The following is a 22,885-nucleotide window of genomic DNA, read 5'->3' as shown; positions in this document are numbered from 1 at the left end:
TAAACTTAGCGGCCCGGCCCGCTAGGGGCTTTCCCTGAACAAGCAGCAGCCCTAGTTTGAGAACCACTGCTCAAAAGGGTAATTTTTCAGGAAGTTACACATTTTCAAAAGCGACATAGGGCACTTAGGAGTCTAAGTCACATTAATTCCCACTGCAACACTGAGCAGTGCTATGCCTAAATACCATAAAAATCTGGACCTGGGTCATTTGCTTCCCATTCTGGATGGGCCACGTGGGTAATAGTTATATATATGAGAACAGTCCTTAATAGTTTATAAAACCGCTGGTACAACATGTAATCAAAAGACATAATAAGCTGACAACTGAAGATAATGCATTTTCATTCCACTAACAACACTTTGTTTGTAGTAAACAGTTGCCTTATCAAAAAGTCTATGAAGCATTACTACGACGAAAATTAATTACGTCATCCCACCTTAAATTAATAAACCAAACTGGCTGAAGAGTGTATAGTTATGTTACTGACCATCAGTACCGACGAGGTCGGTTTGCATACATGCCATAAGTTTAGCAGTACACTGGATAACTAGTTCTTCCTTTTCTTCTTCAGGTAAAAATGGAGACAGGCTCTGAACTGTATGCAAGTTGCCTTCTGTTAATGGGAAAAACCTGTTCATGTAAATGAGATGCCAAGAATGAAACGGGGAAACAAAAATCAGTTTTATTATATGAAAATGTAAATTGGCTTCTGGGAATCATGGATCAAAGAAAGATTATTTCATATTCTGCTTCTTTCAGGCCATTTATATAAGTAAATTGCATTTCTTTTACACTGCATATATAAATGATAAATAGTACCCATTCTACATATTTCATTCATCAGAACCAATAGCAACACAGTATCATCAACAACATTAACTCACAACTACAAGGAATTATGAATTGTAGTATTAGAATACCCTTCTGTCATCATATAAAGTTGTTTTATTTCACTGGATGCAATATTCTTTGTATGGATCAATCTAACCATGGCTAAGGCCCAAAGTCTTCCACACTCTTTTGATCTACAGAAGAAAAAGGAAAAAAAGAACTATTTAATTTACATGTAGATTGTATACACGCACCCTACATATGAGACCACATCAAGGAAAAGACCTTAACGAAAGAAGTCAGAATGAAATCACATCAGTAAAAGCGATCTCTGTAATAGATCACATCAATAAAAGTAATAATCACTGTAGTGCAAATGCCAAAGCCAGAATAAATCAGGAATGTTATATTTCATCAAGTATTTTCTAAATCTGTACCTACCTGTTAAATAATATCTGCAGAAGGTTGGTGGTATTACCAAATGCACTTAAGTCCTCATATGTAATACTGATTACTTGAAGCATGTTGAGAAATTCAAGGAGGAGACAAGGAGGATCATCAAGTTCTTCAATCCACTGCAATGAGTACAGCAGTTCTGCAACTAATCAAACCAACAAAAGTATCGGTTTTAAAATAAGCCTGGTGTATGCGGGGAGCCTCCACTTACATTACCATGTATCTTGGTAACTCAACACAAAACAGCTTACATTCACACATAACTTCAGGTGCTCAGAGGAATGAGCTGGCACCAAGACTTATGTACTTTGGGGTTAACAATAGGTAATAATACATGATTAATTTAAGCTATTCTAGATGCTTAGGCACTATTAAAATGAAGAAAAAAAAAAAAAAGCATGGAAAAGACTCTAGTTAGTGACTCCTCTCCTACAACTTCGTATTAGCTTACTCTTCTTGGCTCTAATTTTCCTGGCTGCTGGTCCTAAAGTAGGCAGTCAAGACCGAATTTCAGATAGTAACCCCAGTCTGAAGTTAAAACCAGTTCTTGAATTACTGTGTGTTTGTTTCTTCTTCGTCCTCTTATAAAGGACCATACTGAGAAGTTACATGTCTCTTCAATAGCGGCAGAAGAAGAACATGGAGTGGCATCACTACTTCATAAAATGCACAACATCCATGGTCAGATCTGATTTAAGAACATGAAAATAATTAAGCCACTTCACAAGTAAAAGTGACTGAACAAGAGGGAGATATGGATAGAGTGATGAGGAAAAGAAAAATGATTGCAATAACGTCTCCAATCTCATGCCTAACACTCAAAATGTACCAATACGCTATCATGGATACATTGCATGTATGCTCACCATGCAACAGGCAGTGTTTTGGGATAGCCGGTATTTTGACAAAGAACTATTTTTACCTCAGTGTATGCTAAGAGGTTAGTTGAGAGAGTATGAATACAAGAAAAAAAATGAAAAGCCAGAAGGGTTCTAGATATATAAACACCACACTAAAAGATACCTGTGCACTTAAAGCAGGATCAGAGCAACAACTGTAAAAGATACAGGATAAAGTAATAATGTCAGTTAGCTATATTCCAAACTTTTCATTAATAACTGCTTCCACCAATTGATACAATCTGGTTTACAACTACTATATAAAATCAACTGCTCTTTAGTTTTACCATTCTTACTTACTTATATTCTCAATTTTCTTCCTTTCTGCATCGTGGTTTTCAAACACCACCCCGTGTTCCTGTATAAGTAGTGCCATTTTACTTAACAACGCTGCAGTGCACAGATGGTTTGGAAGTTTAGTTGTTTTGCATAGCTTAACCTCTGTTCCTGAATGCTCACAGTTCACGCTCAGTCTTCCTTCCAAAAGAGGCTTGTGTAACCACTGTAATGAACACAAGAAAGGAGCTGTCCACAATTACTTGCAACTTTTACAGAATAATATAAAGACTTAGGCATTTGTAAAAAAGAAAAGGAGTACTTGTGGCACCTTAGAGACTAATCAATTTATTTGAGCATAAGCTTTTGTGAGCTACAGCTTACTTCTTCGGATGCATTTGTGTAACTTTTCAAATTCAAAATTACTTACAATGTCACTTAAAGTTCCCACACTGAGATTCCCACGTGTTCATAACAATAGCCAGTAAAGGTACCCTAACTGGAGACTATTCCCAACACAGGTCTAACTGCTGTAGCAAGGTTATTGGTGAGGGATTTCTAATTTAAATTTAAAGTCCTTTTCTGTCTAATTTCAATCATATTGCCAACCAAATTAAAAAGACACTTGTAACTTCAAAATTGCATTTATGTCTGAAAATTGTATACACAGTATAGTTGCAAGTAATACTATGAGTATTATACCCGGACAGTAGTTAAGGAAAAATAGATTTATGTTTTTTTCAGTTTACTCTGCCTATTTGACAGCACTTTGAGGACAGTAAGTTTCACTGTTTTCTCTCTGTAGTCACTAAATCAGTTGAAAAGACTATAAACAGCAGCAGAGGAACAATACAAGTCTTATAAAAGGATTATTTTTACACAGGATTTACTTTTAAGAGGTCACTATCAGAAACTGCATTTTTTAACCCAGTAAATTGCAAAGTAAAGCAAGTTGACAATGTCCTTTAAACAGTATTTTATGTAGAATCCAAAAACAGGGGAGTTTTTATATTTGCAAATTTTGTATAGCATCATTAGGGATACAACAGCCTAAATGTTCTGTGCATATATGGCCCTCATACGCACGCACATACCCCTACCTTCCCCTCCAATATGGAAAGGGACTCATCCACCTCTGCTGCTTTCTCATCTGGACCTTGAACTACAAGCTTCTGAGCACTTTGGCCTTGTTCCAGCTCAGCACTTAACATGTGCTTAATTGTAAATATTCACTGACTTCGATGGGACTATTCCTATATGTACAGATAAGCATGTGCGTAAGTGTTGTGCTGGATCATGGCCAGAGTAGCACAGCACCGCGCAGCATTTTGCCCCTGGACCTCACAAAGTTGAGGAGGTAGAAACTAGACAGGCAACAGAAAGAGAGGCATACTTCACATCATTTCCAACCACACTGCTCCAGAGATTAAGCAGGAAAGATTACAGAGAAAGCAGCCCAGGTTGTACATATAGCAGCTATTTCATTGGGCAGTAGCTTTCAGACTGCAGTCGTTTTCATACCTCAGTGGGTAGAGATTCTCGCAACTTTTCCCATTCAGAGCTGTTTGGAGTAATACATCCAAAATAAGCTTCCAGAAGACAACCAGACAGTTCACCAGCTTCCAGTAGCTTAGTCAACAAATCATTAACTGCAGAGATCAAAACCTGAAGGCTGAAAAAGTGGAAAAAAAATTCTTCCTGAGAAATTAAGCACAATCATGTGACAACAAGATAAGACATTTCACATCAGTACCAGGCCGCATCAATGGCTTTTCACTTTGCATTTTAGGTCATGCTCTTACCTCACAGACAGAATAATAAACATTTTCATTATTTAGGACTTACGTATAGGCAGATGCTGTAAAAGCATTAGTTTTGAATTGATTATTTCATATTTTAATATCCCAAAACCAACAGATATGCAGTAAACATAGTTACCTTTTAACATCCAAAGAGGAAAACTGAATTTGATTCCTGACCCACAATGCAGATTTATGCAAGAAGGTGCTCTGTTTCTGCATATAGCCAACCTCATACACAAGTGAATTGAGGCCAGACAACCAAGTGTGCTTTAGTTTATTGACAAGTAAATCTAAACACAAAAAATAAAGTAATTAAAACATGAACTGCAGAATTACAAACTGCATAATGGTGGGCACATTCACTACATCACTGCTCTGTTAACATGTGAAGTAGTGTTTCTCAAACTTTTTAGGTTGTTAACCAATTATTTGAAGTCAAAAATGTGCAGGACCCTCTTACATTTACTATAAAAGTAAGTAAAACATGTATATAACTATCACACACACACCTTGAAAAGTCAAGCATACAAAAGTTGTTAGGAAATGTCAGAATTAAGGATGCCTGAGCAACCTTAATTTGGCCATCTTGTGCATATGTATTATGATATCATTTTTAATTACATGGAATCATAGAAATGTAGGCCTGGAAGAGACTTGAAGAGGCCATCAAGTCCAGCCCCCTGCACTGAGGCAGGGCCAAGTAAACATGGACTATCCCTGTTGGTGTTTGCTCCCAGTGTATTTGAAGAACCTCTTCTTATTGCCTCTTATGTCCCTTGCTAGGTGTAACTCACTTTGTGCTTTAGCCTTTCCTATTTTGTCCCTACATGTTTATGCTACTCTTCTGTATTCCTTCTTAGCAATTTGTCCAGATTTCTACTTTTTGTAAAATTCTTTTTTGATTTTCAGGTCATTAAAGAGCTCCTGATGCAGCCATACTGGCCACTTCCTAGTCTTCCTATTGGGATAGTTGGCAGTTTGTGTGTTTAATATGGTCTCCTTGAGAAACTGCCAGCTCTCCTGAACTCCTTTATCTCTTAGATTTTCTTCCCATGGGATGTTACCTACCAGTTCTTTGACTTTGTTAAAGTCTGCTTTTTTAAAGTCCATTGTTCTTATTCTGCAGCTCTCACTCCTTCCTTTCCCTAGGATCGTTTTCATGATCACTTTCACCCAAACTGCCATCCAACCAGGGGCGCTGGAACAATCTGTATAGTGGGGGGGCTGAGAGCCATTGAACCAAACTGTAAAACCCTGTATATGATGGAAACCACTTCAAGACAGGGGGTGCTGCAGCACCCCCCACACGCTAGTTCCAGTACTACGCATCCAACTTTGGTTTCATAACCAATTCAGAATTAAGTATAAAACAGCTGTCCACCTGGTTACTTCCTCCACTTTCTGAAACAAAAAGTTGTCCCCAAATCACTCAAAGAACTTATTGGACATTTTGTGTTTTGCCATTTTATTTTTCCAACAGATGTCTGGTAGTTCAAGTCCCTCATGACCACATACTATTTTTCCCCACAGGACCCCAGCCTTAGTCAGTGCACAGAATGGATGGTGCTCACTTAATGCGCAGCCACTCACTATTTTATTTTCTCCTCATTGTTCACGTGTGATCCCAGGCCTTATTTACTGCACGCTATTCAAACACTTTCTAAAAACAGAATTATTAATTTCTTCATGGGCTTCACTATGGTGCTCTTTACTATATCATCAGAGTGTTTCACAAATACTAATGCATTTATTTTTACAACACCCCATTGAGATAAGAGTGTAGCATTATGCTCATTTTACAGACGGGGAACTAAAGCACAGAGAGATTAAGGTAAAAAGTATTCAATAAATTTGAGATGCACAAAATCTGATTTTTCAGAGTACAAAGAATTATACAGCAATGTTCAAAGCACAGCTCTCATTGACTTCAGTTGCAACTGTGAATGTTTAGCAAATCAGACCCTAGTTCTCAGCGAATCAGACACTGGAGTCTCAAACCAAGCATACAGGGAAAAAAAAAAACACTGCTATACCAAACTTTAAAAAACAAACAAAAAAAACCCCAAAAACACAGGTGGTCATGATGCGACTTGATTAGCATCACATAGGAACTCTGTGGCAGATGCAGGGACAGACTCCAATTCTCCAGGACAACATTCAACTGCCTTAACCATGAGACCCTCCTTCTTCTTCCTGCAATCCCTTCCTTCATTTATTCCACACCTTCCAACTTCTTCAACAAATAAGGCAGGGGTCCCACAGGCAACATCTCCTTCAATACGCAACCATTGTCATTCTCAGTAACAATTCATAGTCATTCTATGACTATCTGTTGTCATCATGGACCAGGAAAAGAAAGCAAAAATGAGTCTATAGCCTGGGGATTAGGGCACTCACCAGAGAGGAAGGAGATCCAAGTTCAAAGTCCTGGCTCTAATGACTAATTATTTATTAAAAAGTAGAACAGCTTCATGAGAAGAGAATGAGAAAGCCCCATATCAAAATATCCTATAGACCAGTAGCTTGGGCACTCCCCTGCAATGTGGGAGACCCAAATCCCCACCTTCTCATCAGGCAGAAGGGAGAACTGAATTCAGGTTTCCCATATCCTAAGTGATTGCCTTGACCAATGGGCCACAGTGTAAAAGGGAAGTACCACCACCAGCACCTGTTCTTGAATCCTTTCCTTTTGTCAAAATGTCTGAAAGTCTAAATAAAGTTTTTCAGGTCAAAACAAAATGTTTCAACATTACCAAAATGTTATGACTTCTTCAGTTTGGTCAAAACTATTTGGCAAATTAGAGAATAGTTTTGGTCAACCAGAAACTGCAAGTATTCATCTGAAAAATGTTGCACAGCTCTAGCTATCACTGAACAATTGAGAAACATTGATCCTGCTTTATGTGAATATTACTTGGAGTTATGGGGGGTTTTTTGCATAAAATCTTAAATTTCTGGAGGTGGCTTTACTACTGCCATGAAGATCAATCTTTAATACAAACCAACACTAAACACACATGCAAATATAATCAGAAAAATAAATGTTCCAAAGTCAGATTTTTAGTTTGCAAAGTAATTCTTGCATTGGGTTACCTGGCAAGTACGTAGCATCCTGGCTCTGAGCACACAGTTGGAAAATAGTGAACAACAAGTCTTCGGAAGATGTCATCAGTAAGCACCCTTTAACTGAGCTGAAAAAGTTAGAGGCTACATCACATATGAACGATACTGATGGTTCAGTATTTCCAGCTTCAGAAAGATCCTTAGCTTTTGAAAGAGCTGCTTGAAGTTTATCAATAATTCTTTCAACATAAATTTCACCAATCAAGGACTCTATTAAAAAAAAAAAGAGAGACTTTATGATTACTCTGTGACAAGTAAGATCCTACGGAAGCCATCAGATGCTATAAACAGTGTCTGCCTGCTTTTCCAGATTCACTAATCTTGAAAGCAAGATCAAGGGGAGAGCCTGCTTTAATTTTGTGCTAAAGCTTGATTCATTTCACTCTGGTCAAAGATGTCCTCGCTCTTCAACACCTGATGGAACACACCCAACATATTCTTGGTAGTTTGTTACACAGGCACTCTGCACAAAATCATAGAGTATCAGGGTTGGAAGGGACCTCAGGATGGTATACTTGCAGTAATACCTCCAGTCCCATAGCCATCCACTGAAATGCCTGACCCTGACTCATGATAAGGCAAACATTCAATCCTGGAGCACCGCATTAGGTCATTTAAACCAACAAATCTGTCTGACTACTTTTCTGGAGTGGCGAGCAAGTTTCCCGCACCTTCCTCTGGGACCCAACAGCAAAACACAATAATATTATGAAGATCTATCTATTCTACAGTATGCATTCATCTTACTGGTGCATCTCTTAGGCAATTATGAACCACTTCTTGGGCACCAAAAAGAATTCAGCCTTCAAATAAACTAGGAAACATTACTGCAAGCATTTTAATAAATACCAGCAAGCTAAACAAAATGATAGCATTATAAATACATTGACTTTAAAATTGGGTAATACAGCAGAATATGAAACTCATTAATACCGAGGTGTAGGTGACACTTGCCACACAAGAGAAGCAAAAGGTGGAACAGGTAGTTACTCACAAAGGTGTACCATACATCTCTCAGTGTATGTGCCCCAAATAAGCAGATTTAGGACTTATAAATTGTTTCTGTTGTCTGAGGTCAGAGGGCTGTGATGTGGATCCATAACCCCTTCTGATTTGACACTACTTTTTGAACAGTAAACTTCAGATTGTATGGTCTATTCCGCAGTTGATCATTTAGTAAAACCAATCTTTGCACTGAACAATTATACAATTAGAGAACAGGAAAATCTAAAAAGAAAGAAGATTAACACTAATCCTGTCAACAGGTGCATGGAAATGGAAGGATATCCAGTCACTATTCCAAGTTAGTTTTAATGAAATTAAAAGGACATAGTATACTAGCTCAGGTAAATATAAACAGAGAAGCATCTAGAGGTTACAAAATGTGATAGGGTGAAAAACCTCAAGAAGTTCTTTTTCTTTTTTTCCAAGTAGCAATTCACCTACCATTTTTAACATGCTGTGATAATACCAAGCTCAGGAGGGTCCACCTTTCTGAACAGTACAATTCCGATGAGGCTGTTGTGGTTTTCAAACCCTTATAGCACAGATCATCTGCTAGTATTACGAGCTTCTCCCCTAGTACATCGCCTTTCAGCCACCCAGAGACTAATGAATGTTTCACTGAGTCCGAGCATGCCTGAATTACAAGACAATAACTATTTTTGCAAGGTTAATAACTTTAAGGGTATAGGATTAGTATGTATTAGCCTTTATACATTAATGCCAAGTTATAATGTCAGCGTTTTTTCAGAAACTAATGCCAAGTTATATACTGGGGTAAAATTCTGCTAGGTGATGAGCCAATTATTATTATAAATAATAAAAAAGAAAAAATAGGAAAGAATTTTGAAGTGTGAGGCATCCATAAGTGAGGAGGGATGACATTGATACTGGGCATCACAAGATCTGGGTTCAGTTCCCAGCTCTGCTACCAACTTCACATATCACTTAAGGCAAGACACAAATTCCTCTGTGCTTCTGTTCCCTATCTGTAAAAATGGGGATAATAATACTTTACTTCACAGGCATGTTGCAAGAATAAATGTATTAATGTTTGTGAGTTGCTCAGATAATATGGCAATAAACGCTATACAAATGCCTATAAAGTAAAATAACTTGGTCCTAATTAGTCAGTATTTCTGGGGTTTCCAAATAGTGGTTGAATTTACACTTCATTCTTTCTAAAGTACATATGCACAGTGTTATCCTGTTTTGTAGAGACTAAATGGCTCAGGGGAATGGAAATCTGTATAACATCATGCCACACAACTGACCACATTAGAGATTCTTATCTATGAATGAAAAAGGAGCCCGTCTATATCAGAGATGAGACGTACTGAAGATGGAAGTTTACAATACAGGCAATGCCGTGCCTCTATCAGTGGTTTTCAAACTTTTTGTATTGATGACCCCTTTCACACAGCAAGCCTCTGAGTGTGACCCCCCCCACACCTATATAAATTAAAAACAGGAAGAAGGGGGTAATTTAATTTTATGGGGGCTCAGGGTCGTCAGCGACCCCAGTTTGAGAACCCCTGAAGGAAGTGCTTCAGTTTCTAATGCTATCTACCATGGGCTTGTAAGAGAGGTGCTATATTTAAGTTATAATAAAACAGAACTGTTTCAAATTTAATTACTACTAGATTTTCAAACTACGAAAATCAGACTAGTTTGTAGTCTACTCCAGTTTACCTATCAATTAAAGATTGGAAAGTATCCAAAAGTATGCAGGCAAAATAAGAATAAAATTCCCAAAGAAGATACCTTTTGAACTACTTGTAGGAAAATACTCCATTTCAGATCCATCTAGTGGAAAAACAAATAAATAAAAATATAGTTAATAAAACATATTCCATTAGGAAAAGAAAGCTTAATGCAATCTCTATTTATTGTCTAATTTTAATTTCTGAAAAGGATGTGTAGAAGTTGTCAAGCCTTAGTAGCGAGCAAAGATTATCCCATAATTATGACTATTTAGCAGCCAATAATCAATGAAAGAAATTATAATTGCCCAATTCCATGGCAACCTAAGTTTCCCCCATCAACTAGATCAAAATGGGTAGAAGTCACTGTGGTTAAGAGAAAAACTACAGATTAATACTATAAATCATATTGTATGAAGAAAAAAGGTGGTAATTTAGGAACAAAAATCTAAAGATGTATTCATTATTTTCAGTACAGTATATTTATATCAAGTGAGGGGGATAAGCATATCAATGTCATAACACCTTTCCTAGTATTCGAATTCCAAACTCTCTTAATTCCATCTTCCCTCTGTCAGATTTATCCAAAACAAATATATTACTCTGAGTCAGAATACATTTTCCAGATCCAAAATCACTATTATTCTCATTCTCTGTTGTAGCCCACAGGATAGTCATTATATAAATTCTTCTATTTGCAAAGTAAAAAAGAAAGCCTTACCTTAGTTAAGTCATCAAGAATATTTTTTCTTTCTGTATTATTGTTACAACACTTAAGGACACTATACAAAATATCAACCAGAAAATCTGTCTCTTTCCTCCAGTCTTCTTTCAACCAAGCTATTAAATTCTGATGCAGAAACTGTACTGATGGATTTTCATGCTGAAGTTTTACATCTTCCTGGGATTCAGTCGGAGCAGCATTCACACCATTTTCCTGCTCTAACAGCACTTGAAAAACTCTGCTAGAAGGGAAGGAGTTGAGCAGAGCAGAGAGAAACTTTAAGTGCCGATCAGACTTCTGTTCACTGATATACACAATACTCAGTTCAGCGAGGATACAGACTAAATCTTCTAAAGGTTCTTTCCTTAGAAACAAAATATGTGGTGGATCAATCAGTATTTCAGATTCACCATTATTTGTCACTTCAGCAGACTTCCCATTCTCTGTGTTTCTTTCAGATTCATTCTCATCTGTAAATCTGATCTTTATGGTTCTTCTTTTGCTTGGTTTCACAGAGCTCTCTGGGTTCTGCAGAATTTGTAGCATACAGGATATAGCAACCAAAGATTTCTCATCAGCATCTGCTGCATCAGCATGGAGTACATACATTTTTGAGAGACTGTCCCAGAAATTCGACAAGAGTCTCCGGAAAGTTACAGCTGTGCCATCATCATTTAAGATTTCTGTCTTTGTTTCCCAGGAGCTCAATATTTCTGCTATTTGGTAAAACAATGGACCAATTTGTAACCTGCTCTCTTTAAGCACAACTTCAATGAGAGGAACTAGCTACAAACAGAAATGCAAGGAAGTTTTAGTAACTAAATATTTACACAACTGGACAACAGTTTTAATATTAACAATCTCAAGAAGCTCTGCAAAATAAAGTGTTTAACATCTATTAAATATCAATTTAACAGCAATCCTGAAAACAGAATTAGCAAACCGTCTAACCCACCCAACCTCTTCTATTAAACATTTACAGACCCCTATCCATTACATTTATACTTTATTGTTAAAGACATTGGGGTTTCTATCAAAAATTCTGCACTCTGTCAGGTTTGGTTTTATGGGAAGGAGGATATAGAAACACAGCTAAAAGTTATTTTTTCTTAACTTCTCTGGGATTTTTTTTTTATTGGTGAATACATTTGCATTGATGTGTTTCACAATTTTGTTCAAGTTAAAATTGTGAAATTGCAAAACCAAGAACAAGAACTTTTAAAATATTTACATAATATATACCTGATCACATATAAGCATCTGCTGAATTTGTTTTTGTTCATCTTCTTCACCTAAATTCTGTAGCATGGCAAATCGTAAACATTCCATAAATGCAGATATGATTGCAGAACACTCTGAATGGCTAGCTATGGTTCGTTCACTTGACAACCTAAATACATGTAAATCAGGAGACATAAAAAGAAATAGTCATTGTTCCTTGATTACAATCTGATTACCATGCTTTAATGTAATACCATAGGTGCTGTTCATTTGAGGAAAAAGGGATAAGAAAATCTATAAGTGACCTCAAAATAAAAATTCAGGAAAACAAGTTCTACATAAATCAGAACTAGAAACGTGGGCATTTAAGCATGGCTTTTTAGCCTAGTTTACTTATTCATAAAAATACAATTAAGGATTAAACACATTTGTGGCTTAACAGACAAATGCAGCCTCTACTATTTAACTGAATCTAAAGTTTTAAATGCACCCAATATAGTGCCACTTTTTAAACTTATGCTTTGTGTGTGCAGTCTTGAAGAGAGAAAGGGACAAGGGATCACAGCAGGAAGAAGAAGACAGGCAGACAGCGTACAGAATTCAGTTTCTGATATTTACATATTTTAAAATGCTTTAAGTAACGTAACCTTCTTTCCATTTGGTTCCAAACATAAATAATTTATTATAATAAATATTTAATCTAATGTCATGAATTTGTGGCTCATACCCTTGAATTATTGAGCTGAAAAAAGTTCTGTAAAAGTCCAGCTTTGGTTCTGTAATGCCATGAGGTACCTTGCTAATCAATGGCAAGAGATTAGGATATATAACAGTAGCTAGACCTCGTCCGCCCTCTCGAAGTACTATCCATAGCTTTGGCAGAACTCCTTTTTTGGCATTTACATGACTCCAACAGTCCTACAGAAAGAAATAATTATAGGAATAAATTAAACCAGACTCAGTTGGTTTGGAAGACCTCTCAGGTGGGTCATCTAGTCTAGTTCCCTACGCTGCAGTAAGAGCAAGCTATCACCAAATCTAAATTGCCATGAGTATTTTTAAAACTCATTTTCTCTCTAAACATTTCCATTTAAATTAGTGAATTTTAAGGTTTAGGAGACTTCAGAACCAAATCTTGTTTTACCACAGCAGAGATCTTCTGGGTAATATACTTAAATCAAGAAGGTTTTGTCTTCAGTGATCTTTTGACCCATTATACTGCTTTGTAAAATAGCTTACTATAATATATTGCTACTTTTATGACAGTCCCAGGTTTAACCCATCACCCCCAAAAAACAGGTGTTAGGTTTCATAAAGAGTCACTACAGTTATAAATATTAGTATTTTGCAGTGAGTTTTAAATTATGAACTGTGACAAATCAACTATAAGTATATTTTTTTATTAAACCAACTTCCTATCGGTAACAAAGACAAGTTTTCAAGTTAAACAGAGCTCTTCTTCAGGTCTGGGAAACTTATTCAGGGCTAGACTTCATGTACAGTGCTGCATCTGCACTGCTGTGGTGCTTCAGTGAAGACGTTCCTATGCCAATGGAAGAGCATCTCCTGATGGCATAGTTAATCCACCTTCCCAAGAAGCAGTAACTACTTTGACGGGAGAAGCTGTCCTACTGACATATCGCTGTCTACACAAGGGGTTATGTCTACCCCTGAGTGATGTAGTTATACCGATACAGGTCTGTAGTGTAGACCTGGCCTCAGAGTGTCACAGCTAAATACAAGGTGGAAAAGACTGTTTAGCATTAGTTAACGCACATTTCAATGGACATTCAAGGTGAAGTGGCCCATAACACCCTTCCAGTCACAGGGAGGAAAGGGAGGGAGGGAGTGGGAGGTAGCTGAGGGGGAAGGTGGGTTGTTAGTTGGTTATAGATTGTTTAATAAGGCCTAAATCCAGTGTCTCTATTCAGACCATACTTGCGATGATGAGTTTGGAGAGGTTGGAAGGTTGTTTGAAGGCCAGAAGAAGTAGATCACATCATGGAATGAGCCACTCAGATACCCTGAGAGAACCTGTTTCAGTACAGAAATAAAACCCCCTCCAACTGCACACACCTAGTTATCACCTACCACCCTCATTGAAACCCATAGAGGGTATCATCAAACAACTACAACCTATACTTTCCTGAATCCCCTCTTCTGGCTTTCAAACAAGCCCCCAACCTCTCCAAGCTCGTTATCAGAAGCAAGCTCCCCACAGACCAGGACACACCAACTCAAAGCGGCACTAGAACCTGCCAGAACAACAGATGCAAAATCTGCAGACATATCTCCATTCTTACAATGATCAACACCCCACATAACACAACTTTAAAGATACATGGGTCCTACATATGGCTATCACAATATCGGTGTACCTCATCCAGTTCACTAAATGCTCCAATAGCAAATATGTGGGTGAAACCAGACAGTCACTACACTCTCAAATGAGCTCACATAGGAAAATGATAAAAGACAAAAAAAACCCACATCATCCATGGGTGAACACTTTTCACAAAGCGATCACTCTAAATCTGACCTCTCAGTCCTCATCCTCAAAAGAAACCTACACAACACTTTCAAAAGACAAGCCTGGGATCTTAAATTCATAATTTTGCTAGACACCAAAAATCATGGACTGAATAAACTGTATGTATGGCTTATTAAAACAATCTATAACCCACTAACAATTCCCCGCAGTTGCTTCCCCCCCACCTTCCTTCTCCCATCGGTGTAGTAGTATCTTCACTGAAGTGTAGACCTGCCTTGAGTAAGTTTCCCAAACCTGAAGAAGAGCTCTGTGTAAGCTCAAAAGCTTGTCTCTCTCACCAATAGAAGTTGGTCCAATAAAAGATATTACCTCGCCCACCTTGACTCTCGAATAACTTGGGACCAAAACAGTTACAACAACACTGCATATAAGTTAAATTTTGTATGAAAGCCAAAAGGCACAAAAAAATATTCTAGGGGGAAAAAACATTGTCAAAGTTACATTTATTATATGAACTGATAATGTATGAAGTAAACAGAAGGCTGATTTTCATACATGATTATAGGTCATGCCAACAATTACAAGATACATCCAACACCAGTTACAAAAAGGACACTATGGAATCACTAAACGAAATTCTGGCCCCACTGAAGTCAATGAAAAATTTCCACTGACTTCAGCGAAACCAGGATTTTATCTGAAGAGTTGAGTGGCTACAGTATCAGGCTCTAACTAAACAGTGACTAGAGACCAACTTGGACATCATTTTTTATAAATTCTAATAAATAATTCAATAGAGAAATATTTGTACTTTTAAAAGCTATTTTATGTACTTGTGAAGTTCTTAAATGTCACAACTTCAGTTTAATTACATGCTAAATTCCTGTCTGCTTTTCAGAGATAATGGACATACACAATTTTTATTTACTTTTAGTGGAGCTGTGAGTGCGGAGTACCTCTGAAAATCAGGCCCTTATAGTGGAGGGAGGGAAGGAGGAAGGGTTGTTTGCAGTAGTAAGGGGTTCACAATGGTTACTTTATGTTAAACTGATATCTTCTGCTTAACCCCAAACCGAGGGCACTGGTATGATGTGAAAGATTAAGTCTGACATATTTGAACAGACCACTAGCCTCTGACTTTTAAAGAAAAGAAGTTCTCATTTAGTTTCCTGCATTACCTCAATGGTAACAAGGACGTAAAGCACAGATTCCCAAAGAGCTGGACACACCACTGCATCACTGTCATCAATACTGAGAAGAACTGCGGGACAAACTCTTGGTCCTTCAACTTTCATTGATTCAGGAAGGAGCTGACAGAAAGTAGAAACTAACTCAAAAAAAGCGGAGCGAACCTAAAGTAAGCCACAAAAACAAAATATTTCAGTAAACCATGGATTACAATATTTATTCACTACTACAAATCAAAAGTCTAATTTCCCCATGCTTGTTAATTACATACTTTGATTTACTTTAAAAAGAAATGGTATATGAACACAAGCATGTCTGAAATACATTTGATTTAGCACACACAAAAATCAAAACAACAAATTTTCAGTTAGTGCACAGAGCTGTAACAGATTTTTAAAAACAGGGAAATTATGTGACAAAAGTTTTTTAAGAGATCATATACTGGAAGAGAAGATTATATATTTTTTAAAAGTACAACATTATGCAGAATGCTTATCTTCCTTTTATGGAGTACCTTTTATCCACAAGCATCCCAAAATGCTTTGACAGACTAAACGAATATTTTATGCAACACTGAAATGTAATGCTGTAGTTGTTCTGCACTGATAAACACAAACAACAATTCTTGGCAGAATGAAGGTCAATCCAATAATTTAGAAAATTACCTGCCTAAATGTATCCATAAGTTTATGGAGCTTGCTTCTTTAACAAGAATTTTAAAGGGCTGTATTTCAGCCACAAATTCCAAATAAGCAGATGCCTACCTCAAAGGAACAAATTGGAGGAGATTACTCAGACGCTTGTTTGCCTATAGCAGGGTCAATATGTCTTGTGATTGGAAGACTCTTTTAAACACAGCTGGGCAAGGCACCCGGTTCTTTCTTTCTTCCACAATATTTGGGATGGCTTAGTGCCCTAAGTTTTCAAGTGTTGCTTTTGTAGAAAAAGCCTATAAAAATAAAGATAGTATAAAAAGGTTCAGATACCTGAGGTATGCTGTGCTTGCCATATTTCCAAAATTTGTTCTGAGATTGAAGGGGTATTAGCTTTTCTTCCAGTGAATGAGTCTCATTCTTTGACAACATGCAAAGCAACTTCTTTAAGGCTAACAAGGAACATGTCAGAATTCGAAAGTATTTGGCTTCCCTTTCTTCCTCCGGTACAGTTCTCAGGTAAAAAACAAAAACAAGTTTAACGCATTAATTGAAAACTAGCAGAATGTGTATATTCTTTAATGAGCTTCTCATACGATTTTGAAAAGAAAATCCTAGGATTCATCCTAGAGATTGCAGCTATGTGTATTTAACTACACTGAACTTTCCATAAGGCGTGCGGGTGTTAAACAATAAAAACGTTTACACTGCAAAATTCTAGCTAAAACAGTATTTTCAGAAGTTCATTTTCCCCCTCTTTTGTTGTCTCCTCCAGTTCCTAATGCCCTGTGTCAAGCAATTCTGCCCTCCAGCTACTCAATGATACACATAAATCAGACAGAAAGAATTACTAGACAATGGGTAAAATTTTCAGAAATGAATTAGGAATTTTGATGCCTAAGTCTCATTGTAAGTCAACAGAATTTAGATTCTTAAGTTTGTAGGTGCTTCTGAAAATTTTAGCCAACACTATCATCATTGCTGCTGCCTGGCTTTGTTCCCCACCACAACACAGGGTTAAGCGTGCTGCTAGCCCAAAAGCACAGTTCCAGCAAGATTCCCAAGCACAGTTGCCACCCATGGTAGCATACTGAAATACAGGCTGTTGTGGCAGCTAGCTGTACAGGCTTGATGTGAAGAATAGAAAAAGGCACTTCCCTAGAAAAAATAGTATTTTCTATAGAACTGCATAAGGCATAATATGTCGTTAATAAAATTTACTTTTTATTTTCTGCAAAAATCTACAGTTTGTTCCCTTGTGAAATACATTTTACATTTACTGAAATTAACAAAATACAATTTTTGAAAGAAAAAACTTTTAAACTATAAATTTTGAAGTAGAAAAACATACTGTGGGTCACTGAGTGTATCAGGTGTTTCTTTCAGAAGGTGGTCTTGCAGCATCTAGACAAAATACAGGAAAACTTATTTTTTCATATGTGAAAGTTAACCACGAGCTGTAAGTTAGTCACATGAGAGTAAGCACTAAATAATGAAGCTTCAACACCCCTCTGATGCAGGCAGGTAGTTATTAGGCACATTTTACAAATGAGGAAACAAAAGTAAAGACAGTTGAATTGACCAATCCAGGTCATAGGAGACAATGGCAGAGCCAGGGTCAGAACTTTGGTTTCCTGACTCCTGGTCCCATGATCCGATCACTGCTAGACCATACAGCCACTGTTCTGACAGAGAGTAGTCCCATATAAAAAACATTAAAAAATTCCATATCAGGGCTTTATAATAACAACCATCAATCTTGTAATCTAATTTTTCCCTACTTCAAATGGCTCTGCTCCAGACATAGATTTCCTAACGTAGATACATCTTGCACAGCACAAGGTTCAACCATGCTTTCAGAAATTGGTCGAGTCTACTACTGCAGTTAAACCAGTTCAACTGAATATTTTGCCAGCATCTGTTATCAGTGACAGGTAAGTGCTGTTTGGAACCTACATGGTGACTGAGCATCATCTGCTGTGCATATGGAAATGCAAAGCAAAGAAATTAGTTCCTATACATCCACATAGCTCTACAGACCCATGCAGCCTTAGTGTGTATGAAAAATTAAGGGAGATATTGGGGAATGTATCCTCATCTCAATCTCCATTAGCATTAATAGGAGTTTCAGTTGAGAAGAGACTATACCTTTCTGAATGCAAATGCAAAGAATGCATGAGTTAACATTTGCAAGAAAAAAAACCTTCTCTCTTCATTAACAGATGACAACAACTTGCATAAAGCTTTAAAGACATAGTATTTATTCTCTAAACTCACGTTCAGAACTTCTTCTTTACAAAATGCTAAGGCTTCAGGTTGTTTACTTGAAGGGAAAGCTGTCTCAAATGCCACTTTAGCTGCCGATGCTGCAGGGGAGTAAGTATCACACTGAGCAATAAGCCAGTATCCCATGATACTTTTTAAATAAGGAGCCAAATGTTTCTTTACTTTAAGAATAAGTTGCTCAAAAGCTTGCTGTGTTGCTTCTCGAACACGGCGGTCATGATCCTGTTTTAAAATAAAGATTTTTTAAAAGAAATACATTTTCTGATACCAAGAATACCAAAGCACAAATTCTTTTGCTCTGCTATCATGTCCCAACTTCCCCCACTCAAAACAATAAGTTGTCTGTATTCAATTGTATGGTTTCAAATTAAGTCATTATACCCCAAACCTAAAGGCTTATATTCACTAATCCCCCATCCTTGTCATCAATGAAACAATATTAGTCATAAACAATGCAAAACATTTCAGTTAATAATGTCTAGAAGTAAAGTCTTAAGAACTAATAATTGATTTGGGGTGTATATCTTCTAACTTTTAGGATTAATTGTTAATCATGCAAGTAATCCTGTTGATTCAGTGACTTTAATGGGACCAGTAGCTTGAATACAGATTGCAGAATCCAATCTTCATCACAGGAATGCCCTTCAATTTCTTAAATAACCTTTCTATATTAACAGTATTGTCATCAAAGAGAGTGGGGATGGAAAATAGAGGAATCATATCTTAAAGCAACCTTGAATCATATATGACAGGATAAGTTAGTTTGAGTATTTCTGTGATTTTTTTAGATGCTGGAATACAGACAAGAGACACAAACTACTTTTAGTATAGTTTTGTTCAGAGCGTATTTGTCTTTTTAGTTTAACCACCAACGCTATATTACACTTTGCTTAGAACAGTTATATTGATTAAAGATGTTAGAGGTGTTAGTTACACCTCCATAAGTGTACAGGGCTACACACCTTCCCAAAGGTTGAAGAGTATCCTAAAGATTACAAATATTTTGATGAAATATGAATACCTTGGAATCCCTAAATGCAGACTATAGCCTTATTTTACCAACATTATCATGAACTGTACATCACTGCAGCATACCACATAAGAGCTATAATCCCTTTGGATTCCATTAACTACTGTTTATAGCATAAGATATATAATGTATGACTGTATTTATATTGTATCCATGTCTAGATTTTTCCATTAATGTTCAAAAAAGGTTAGTACAAGAAACGGAAAATAGGAAACTGCCTTCAATTAAGAAACTTTTCTCATTACCATAAAAACATCTGGGAGTCTGCATGAAGCATGCATAATTGATCTGTAAACCTCAAGCATTTGTTGGCACTGATATATTAGTGGATTTTTTATGTTCCGTGGGTCCTAATAGGAACATCGGAATTGCTGTAACATATCAGAACAGTGGTCCATTTATTCCAGTATCCTACCTCAAACAGTGCCAGATGCTTCAGAGAAACATGCTAGAATTCTTATAAGGGACAATTATGGAGTAATCTATCACAGGTGAAGTTTCTTCCTAACTCCTGTTGGAGAATTGTTTATGCCCTAAATCATGAGGCTTTACATTCTTTAAATTATTTATCCTATCTCATAGAACTGTGGATGTTCTCATTGACTACATAGGCATGTATGTGGACAAAGAGCTTTCTTATGCTGAAACCTGAAGCTGAAAAACCTGGATAATGCTCATTAAATGTGCTAGTGATTGAAAGCTTCTATCCATAGGGCAGGCACAGCACAGGCAAGAGCAATGAAAGCTTCCCCACGTTGCCCTGATGATACATCCCAAGTGCACTTAGGACCAAGTGCTTTTCTCCAAGTTCTAACAGTTTTTTTTTTCTTTAAACTAGCCAACCCACAAAAATATACAATTAGGTGTATCGATCTGATTGCCTTGTGGATTACCACAGAAACTGCCCAGAGCAATTTTATTTGTTGGTTTACTTCTGTCATAACCTAAGTCCTTTAATACTTACAAGTGAGATTTTACAGTAAATTCTTGGCCAGTAAGGAAGAACACCTTTAACAACTTCTGATTCTCTTTCCTTACACATCGCCCCAAACTCCTGCATAGCCTAAAATCAAAATACCAACAGTGTGGGATTAGAAAAATTGCAGGTGAAAGTATATCTTGAAATTTACTAAATTTACCAACTACTGCCTGGTACTGTAATTCTCATGAAACTAGAAATTGGTTCACTTCTTGCAATTGGGTCGAAACACACTAGTTAAGTGGAGTTACTCTTGTAAATTCCCAGTAGGATCAGAACCAGGTGACAGACATTTCTAAAGGTCTTCCAATACATCTTAAAACTGCATACAATCAAAATCAAGCTTTTGAGGCATACAAAAAGTATTTCAAAGATGCTAAACAAATTACAGTATATGCTATGGAATTTGCTAGTGTGAAAGTAAAATTGACTATTTTGGTAGATTCCTTTCTAGCACTTTACACAAAAATATTCCTCTTCCCAAGAAAAATATCAAAAGAACCCTTGCACAAGTGAATATTAGAAATGTCTCATATGTACTTTTGTTACATCTAATTTTGTCACCATTTTTTTTTTTTAGATTCTATGGCTTAAACCATGATCTCATTGAAGTCAATGGGAGTTTACCAATAATTTCTGTGGAAGCAGGATTTCACCCTATAAACCTTCAAGTTATATTTCTCTTAAAGGATATTTAAAAAGTAAACTAAGGGAAATAGGATACACATACTTTTAATTTTGTTATGACATCTCTTTTGGAGAGTTTTCGCAGCACCATTCGAAAATCAGCATCTACAAGGCTGTCTATTTCTTCTGCTCCTTGGACTGCCGGTACATATCCTAGATCACTCTGAGATGTTCCAAAGCCAATAAACCCAGGCACTGTTCCACGTTCCTTGGCAAGGAGCTCTGCAGCTCTGCCACTGCTGGAGGGCTGATATAAACAAGAGAGAGAAGTCAATTAATTATTCATATCCTTTTAAACCATTGTATTTCTTACTGAAATGCTGGTTTTTGAAACGATTTTCATGCACAACCTAAATCATCACACTTGAAGAAATGAGCCTGCAGGTTTGCGTCTTATAATTGATCTGCTGCTCCAAGGGAAAAATTTCACATTATATGCCTTATCATTAAGAAATTGAACCAGGACTTTAAGTAGAGAAATCTGAAATGGTAACTTTATTTTTCAACCTTAGGATCAATATTTTCATTAATTTTCACAATATAAAATTAATCCAAAGAGCAAAACACCCCAAATATTAAGACCATTCCAAAAGGAAAATAATGGAGTGTGCTTTACCCATTAAACTTTGTTCATTAAGATGTTTACTTACAGTAGGACTGCAACAGTACAGCAAACTTGATAAGAGAACATTTACTCCCCCCCACAAAAAACATTTGGTTTGCAGTTTGCTAACTTCCCTTTCTCCTTGCTACTGGGTATTATTTATACAGCTCCCAAAAAGAGTGTTAAGTCTTTTAGAGAAAAAATAAAATAAAATACCACAGTCTCTGCCCTGAAGATTTTATCAGCAACAAACACAAAGGTGACCAGAGAAGATTTAAGGGAATGGAGCAGATAGGGTACATAACAACGTCACATGACTTGTTGCATTATTATTGAAAATTATTGCTTTTCTTTTGTTTAGCTTCTCCTCTAACTTGTTCCAGTGAAGTTAATCCTGTGCTTATTTTAATCAATGCCTCACACTTCTTTAAGGCCCGGAGAACAGATGTTCCAAAAAGATTGATGCTTTGAGGTGTTCCATAGCAGATCTATGAGTTCCAAAGTAGGACTGTCCAACGATTAAAAAAATTAATTGCGGTTAATCACGAGATTAAAAAATATAATTGTGATCAATTGCAGTTTTAGTTGCTCTGTTAAACAATAACAGAATACCATTTATTTAAATATTTTAGACGTTTTCTACATTTTCAGATATATTGATTTTACTTACAACACAGAATACAAAATGTACAGTACTCACTTTATCGTATTATTTTTTATTATAAATATTTGTACTGTAAAAAAATAAAAGAAATAGTATTTTTCAATCACCTGATATAAGTACTGTAGTGCAATCTATCATGAAAGAGCACCTTAAAAATGTAGATTTTTTTTTTGTTACATAACTGCACTTCAAAACAATGTAAAACTTTGGGGCCTACAAGTCCACTCAGTCCTACTTTTTGTTCAGCCAACCACTAAGACAAACA

At 36.6% G+C, this 22,885-nt stretch overlaps 1 protein-coding gene across 2 annotated transcripts in view; it reads right to left on the bottom strand.

The window, feature by feature from the left end:
- The window catches only part of LTN1 (listerin E3 ubiquitin protein ligase 1), a 40,908-nt gene that overhangs the window by 14,888 nt on the left and 3,135 nt on the right, over nucleotides 1–22,885 (bottom strand). Inside the window, exons 2-19 of one of the 2 annotated variants that reach the window (XM_075133280.1) lie at nucleotides 21,396–21,599; nucleotides 20,651–20,749; nucleotides 18,648–18,878; nucleotides 17,722–17,774; nucleotides 16,704–16,884; nucleotides 15,708–15,881; nucleotides 12,766–12,956; nucleotides 12,060–12,207; nucleotides 10,815–11,603; nucleotides 10,155–10,196; nucleotides 8,835–9,027; nucleotides 7,359–7,598; nucleotides 4,402–4,555; nucleotides 3,985–4,135; nucleotides 2,488–2,689; nucleotides 1,274–1,433; nucleotides 922–1,026; nucleotides 489–631 (exon numbers count right to left, since the gene is read on the bottom strand). In XM_075133280.1, coding sequence (XP_074989381.1) covers nucleotides 489–631; nucleotides 922–1,026; nucleotides 1,274–1,433; nucleotides 2,488–2,689; nucleotides 3,985–4,135; nucleotides 4,402–4,555; nucleotides 7,359–7,598; nucleotides 8,835–9,027; nucleotides 10,155–10,196; nucleotides 10,815–11,603; nucleotides 12,060–12,207; nucleotides 12,766–12,956; nucleotides 15,708–15,881; nucleotides 16,704–16,884; nucleotides 17,722–17,774; nucleotides 18,648–18,878; nucleotides 20,651–20,749; nucleotides 21,396–21,599 — 3,460 coding nt within the window. Of the gene's footprint in view, nucleotides 1–488; nucleotides 632–921; nucleotides 1,027–1,273; nucleotides 1,434–2,487; nucleotides 2,690–3,984; nucleotides 4,136–4,401; nucleotides 4,556–7,358; nucleotides 7,599–8,834; nucleotides 9,028–10,154; nucleotides 10,197–10,814; nucleotides 11,604–12,059; nucleotides 12,208–12,765; nucleotides 12,957–15,707; nucleotides 15,882–16,703; nucleotides 16,885–17,721; nucleotides 17,775–18,647; nucleotides 18,879–20,650; nucleotides 20,750–21,395; nucleotides 21,600–22,885 lie in introns of those variants that run through there. The other variant, XM_075133281.1, reaches the window with a different exon arrangement.

This window comes from Caretta caretta, chromosome 1 (assembly GCF_965140235.1).
Source record: "Caretta caretta isolate rCarCar2 chromosome 1, rCarCar1.hap1, whole genome shotgun sequence".
NCBI classification, from domain to species: domain Eukaryota; kingdom Metazoa; phylum Chordata; order Testudines; family Cheloniidae; genus Caretta; species Caretta caretta.
The sequence above is the reverse complement of the archived record's forward strand: the minus strand, read 5'-3'. Positions and strand labels throughout refer to the sequence as shown.